We start from the raw sequence: 6,173 nt of genomic DNA, 5'->3' as shown, positions 1-6,173 counted from the left end.
AATTACAACATTGAATTCGATTTCGTTCGATTTTCAAATCAAAAAAAAAAACCGAACCATATAAAAGTAGAATTTGGTTTTTGTCTGGTCTAAACGGGTTTAAATTTGATTTGGTTAGATTTTCAAACTAGACAAAAAAAAATTCAAACTGCGGAAACTGATTTAAAGAAACCAAAGAACCCATAAACGGAAACCGATTCCCACACCTAAGATTGAAGCCATTCTTGACTTTTGAGTCTAGAATTTAGTAGGAACCACGTTGCGTTTGAGGTCAGCGAGAACTGCCACAAACCTTAGAAAGTAGGTTCGAGGTCACATCCCGTTTGTTCGATTGTGGTGCTTTCTGATGCGCATGGATCTCTCGAGTGAACCTCTAAATACAAAATGCACCCCTCGGTCTAAATAACCCGCACAAGTAAATAGTGTCGGTCATGTAGAAAATTATTTTAAAAAGATTGCCTATTTTGGATCAGTAAACATACTAATTATCGTATCGGCAATGGAGTCTTGATTTTCTGGTCTATAGGGTTGCGCTAACATCAAAAGAACGATATTTTCCTTTAACTTGAATATCAAAGAATTATTTTTATAAAATCTATCTAACTGCAATTTTATTTTAGCCTCGGACTTGGTCAACATAGATGCTAATCGGTCAATCTTAAATTTCGTCAAATATAACTTTTATTTATAAAAAAATAAAAAATAAATTAATAAACCCTAAATTAATAACCAAATTCCTTTTTTTTTTTTACTTTCACATTCCCGCTCAAGAATACCAAGCTCCTACTCTCCTATGCGATTTTATCTCTGACGAAGCCAAGTACCGGCGATGATGTCTTTGTTCTCTGGCATATCCGGCGATGTCTCTCTTATCCTATGAGATTGCCGATGACTAAAAATTTTGTGCTACCCCTAGAAAATTCCAGAGAAGAAGGTCTTTAATCGAGTTCTGGTACCAATTAATTTGATTTTGATTAAATTATGAGAAAACTATGTGAATGGTAAGAAGATCCTTGTCAAACTCCTGCACAAACCACAGTTGACCATTTTACCCCTGCACAAACATTATCTCATTCTTTGGTGCACTTGATACAACAATAATGTCAATCTTCTGTTTTTTTACGAGCTGATGCACAAACCTACATAGAAGAAATGAAGTTTTTTACGAGGTATGCATAGAGACAACTTGTTTCTTGCTGTCAAACTCTTGCTGCTTTAGGCCATATTTCATCCAAGGTGGGTTTTTTCGAACCGGTTCGGAACTGAACAAAACCGGTTCAGATAGGTTAGGATTTTTTCATGAAGGAACCGGTTTGAAACCGAATCGGTTTAGGCTTGAATCGGTGTTGACTTATTTGACCTGAACCGAACCGTTTTAGAAATTCGAACCAGTTTGGAAAAAAATCGAACCAGTTTGGAAAAAAAATAGTCTGTGCACCTCTAACTTTAGACATTCAAAGCTATTGCGTATAATTGTATAGCTGATTGATTTCTTTAACTAAAAATGAAAATCGCTTTTTTTTAATGATAAAACTAATAAAATAAAATTTTGTAAAATATTTAAAGGATTTACGTTTGCAAGTGTTTAATAATATAATACTTATGTAGTAAAAGCAACATGGTTATGTCTTTCCTTTTCTAAAAAATCATACAGCACTCTTGTATATTTGACAAAAATTCTATAAGATATGACTTTTGACTTATTCCTTTTTATCTTAAATCCATACCATATATATCCTTCGTATATTACCTTTTCCTGATTCATATATATCTCTTCTCATTTACTAAATTAGAGACAAATTAGAAATTCAAAATATTTAATATCTTCTTCCAACTCCCGGCCAAACTAATCTCCCTAAATCCACTCCCTTCAAAACCGTTTCCCGATTAATTGCTCACGTCGAGGAGAATTTAGTGTACTCATCCTGCATTCCTCTCGTCTTCTAGGTTTATTTGCTTCTTTCGATTAGAGTGCTTCCCTTGTCAGTTATGTTTTATTTTATTTCTTCCCCTATCTTCCTAATTTTCATATATTGTAACTATCAGTAACTAACAAACAGGAAAATTAATAATGGAGTTTTACTTGTGTTAGTCTTGCTTCTGTTTAGTATATTCCAATTGAAATTATCTTCTCCCTCTTCGGTATTCTTGCGACATTTGGGTTATGAAAACCAAATATATGATCGAATTCTCTATTTTCTACAATTATATTCTAAAGTTGTCATTTGGTAACATTATTATACCAAGATTTGTTAGATCATGAGAACATATTAATTTTTACATTAGTTTTTCATACGAAACTGTTAAAAAAAAGTAACAATTGTCCTCTGGTTGAATTTTGAAATTCATTGTTTTATATGTTATAAAGCATAGAGGAGTTCACATGCCAATTTTGATGATCTGCAACAAAATTTTTACATGTGCATCATTTGTCATTTACCGTATTTTAAATGTAGATTTTGTAGCATAGTACCATTTTTATTGCCTTAATGATTCATTAACACTTGTTGTCTTTGGGAATCATACTTCCTGATTTTATCAAAATCATTATTAGTTTTGCTGTGCCCTGGTTGTCTATGGGTTAACCTTGCCTACTATATCATCTTCTGTGAACATTATTTCAACCACATCATACCTAGTTGTAAAATCAACATAATGAAATGGTCCCATTTTATGTTTCGTTCTCTTACTATGTGTATATGGTGCAGCTAGCAGGAAAACAAGGCCACACAAACTTATGCTAATATATTTCTTTCGATACATCTTCTGGTGAGATTTTATATATTTGTGATATTAATGTTAGGAGGAATATACAGGAAAAGCTCCATGCTTACTCATACTAAGGATCATGACGGAAAGACATTCCTAGATGACAAAGCGAAAAAAGTTCATGTAAGTTTATTTAAGTAATTTGATAATATTAAGTTGAAGATGTTGTATTTATTGTATATTAATACCATGATAACATTGTAGTATTTTATTGAGTCTAGACGTGCGGATTTGAAACTATTAGAAGAGGAAGTTGATGAAAATGAGTTGTTTTATACAACTGTTGGAGGACATGACTATATAAGAAGAATTTATGGGCTTGACTCATATGGCAGATCCATTTTTCATGTAGATTATTCTAAAGCATGCACTTCACCAGATACAAATTCCGAGAAACATCATCTCGAGACCAAGATCCAAAAGCTAGAGGAAACTATAGTGCAACAAAGAAGCGACTTGGATGAAGTGAGAAACACGATCAATAATATGAGAAACGTGATTAGCTAGTGATATCTTCTTTAATTGTTCGTTTATCATTTGTAGCTACATTTTAGGTTTTAAATAATTAGTCTCACATTTTGGACAAAGTACGAAAACATTGGATGATACCATATTTTTATTAAGAATTTATGTAGCTTTGTTTTATTTTATTTTGCATTTTCATAATGTTTGTTGTGAGAAAATTAGTTCGGGGATGATTTTGTAGTAAGTTTTGTATGTATTTTGCTATGGAATTGATCTTGTCATCATTTTTCGTTATGGAACTACTCCGTAGTTATTCTTATATGCATTTATCTATGAATTTATTTTATTGTTAAATTGCTATGGATTTTCTACGAAAGTCATTCCGTCATGGTTTTGTTTTTTTTTTTTTTTTTTGCTATGGAAGTAGAGTGTGGTGAATTTGCTACGGAATTTCTCCGTCATAGAAACTGCTACTGAATTTCTCCGTCATGGAATTCGTTATGAAATTTTTGTTAGGAAATTAGTCTGTAGTGAGTTTACTACGAAATTAGTTCATAGTGATTTTCCTATGGAATATTTTCTACGAAATTAGCTTGTAGTAAGTTTGCTACGGATTTGCTATGACATGGTCCGTAATTAATTTGCTATAGAATCCTCACAGAAAATTTTGTAGGTACTTCGCTACAGATTTACTACGCAGATCGTATGTAGCTATTTTGCTATGGAAGAATGTTGTTGGAAATTCCGTAGCAAAGTTGCTACGGATTCCGTAACGACCCTTTAGCTACAAAGAATTTTACTATAGAACGGTGTCATAGCAAATTCCGTAGCTAATCACGTTTACCTACGAAATTCATTATTTTAGCTATGGAATTTTTCCGTAGCTAAATGACCTTTTTCTTGTAGTGGATTTGAGTCAACTCAGACTGTTGACTTTGACTTTGACTCTGATGTTGACTTGGACCTTGACTTGACATTGACCAAGGTTGACCATGTAAGGTTATGAAGTATGGAATGGGTTCAAAAGGGATGTTCCATGCACGGGGTTGTGCCCCAATTTGGAAAATTGGGCTATTTATGGGCTTTTATGGATTTTAAGGTTTTGGGCTTGGGCATTGATTTTGAGTCTTGTTGGACCAAGGGTGAAATGGTCTTTTACCCTAAGTAAGGATTATGGATTACAGTGTGGAACCTAATTGTTAATTGGGTGATATTTGGCATGGATAGCTCGGGGATTCGGCAGCGCTACAATTAGGGATTTGTTACAGTGAGCTTCAACGTTTAAGGTGGGTTTTCATCCTGTATGAACGAGTCAAAGGCACCAATGTGGGCCTGTATTTATGACTATATGTATTCTTGTGACAACCTGAAATTTCCATTCTGAACAAACAATATCACTTCAATAGAAGTTATAACAGTCACAGTAAATTTTCAGACTTTTCGGATAAGTTTGAGTAATTCAGGGTTTACACTTCATGAGATATCAGGAGAGTGGATGCACTAGGGTTTCGTGCAACACTGTTATTCCAACACTCTGTTATATTAGAAATTATTTCGGAAATAAAAATATTTTCTGCCAAAAATATCTCAGGACTATAAATAGAATTCTGAACCAAATTCATTCATTATTCGCATTTCCAACTAGAGGAAATCCATTTTCTCTCTCACGGATCTTCGGGTTTTTATACAAAAACGTGAGTAACTCTCCCTAGTAGTGTTAGAAAGCTTATAATGTGTTTATAACATGATTTAGATAGCTAAATAACTAGATTTAGGAGTTTACTCCCCAAGGTGTTCTTGGGCGGTAAACTCCCGAAACAAAGCCTAGACTTTCCCCCGTGATATGCTATTACCTTGGACTTGTATAGAAGTGTATTAGGGACAAGAAAACATCAAAGAATCACCCAAGTTTAGGTGTTCACGGCCCAAGAAGATCTTGGACCGTGAACTCCAAAAATCATGGACCAAATTGTGTTTCTAAGACACCTAAAGCCTTAGACATTTACTAGGAATTGTTCCCACTTAAATCAAGGACCAAAACACATCAAAAACACCCCGCAAAGTGAGTTCACGGCCCTAATAAGGTTCTTGGGCCGTGAACATCAAACAAAGGCACCAAAGTGTGACTAAGGCCTTCAAATGCTTGGGATAAAAGTCTAAGACGTATAGCACATGTGTAAGGGACTTGAAAGCAACCAAAACACCATTCCAAGGGAGTTTACTGCCATAAAATCTAAAGGAAATGGCCTTGGGGCCGTAAACTCCTCTAAGGAGTGTTTCTAGGCCTTAAACCCTTCCAAGGATTTAACCACCAAGTTGGAATAATTCTAGGAATCATTTAGAACTTCAAAACACAAAATACCACCAAGTTTAGGAGTTTACGGCCGTAAAATCAAGAGTTTACAACCGTAAACTTCATGTGTGAGGATATATGGAGAGTAAACTCATGCATAGGGTCCTTTGGAATCCTAAACACAAGTGCCTTGTCCCACAATAGCTTAGATGCAATCCTTAGAGCTTAAAACACTTATATAAAGTGTTTATTATGTCTAGGATGTCTTAACATTATCAATTAGTAATTTAAGACTAACTGAGTGCATATATGTGTGATTATATGTTCATTAGGATCGTAGTGCATGTACAAGTCCTCACTTGACACCTAACAATCTTACACCGTTCAGTTAATCCAAATCACCATCTTTAGGTGAATTCATACCCCTAATCAATGTTTTAAATGATTTTAAATGCTTTAATTGGGGGGGGGGGGGGGGAATACAAGTAGAAAACAACATGTTATTAACTCATCTATATGTATCTTATAACTGTGTTTTCATTCAACAGATTTCACATACTACAAAACTGTGATGCATGAAATTGTTTTCTATCTTTAAAAATACTTTGTTATCAAATGTATTACTTTTGAAATGTTTATCAAAATG

General features: G+C 34.1%; 1 protein-coding gene across 1 annotated transcript; it reads left to right on the top strand.

Annotated features, from left to right (window-relative positions):
• Positions 1 to 1,816: 1,816 nt before the first annotated feature.
• LOC122198057 (uncharacterized) lies at positions 1,817 to 3,453 on the top strand. Its single transcript, XM_042902266.2, has 2 exons — positions 1,817 to 2,892; positions 2,974 to 3,453. Exons 1-2 carry the CDS (start codon positions 2,797 to 2,799, stop codon positions 3,274 to 3,276), a joined length of 399 nt encoding a protein of 132 aa, XP_042758200.1. The 5' UTR covers positions 1,817 to 2,796; the 3' UTR covers positions 3,277 to 3,453.
• The last annotated feature ends 2,720 nt before the right edge of the window (positions 3,454 to 6,173 follow it).

Source organism: Lactuca sativa, chromosome 5 (assembly GCF_002870075.4).
Source record: "Lactuca sativa cultivar Salinas chromosome 5, Lsat_Salinas_v11, whole genome shotgun sequence".
NCBI classification, from domain to species: domain Eukaryota; kingdom Viridiplantae; phylum Streptophyta; class Magnoliopsida; order Asterales; family Asteraceae; genus Lactuca; species Lactuca sativa.
This window is presented reverse-complemented; position numbering and strand designations above follow the sequence as displayed.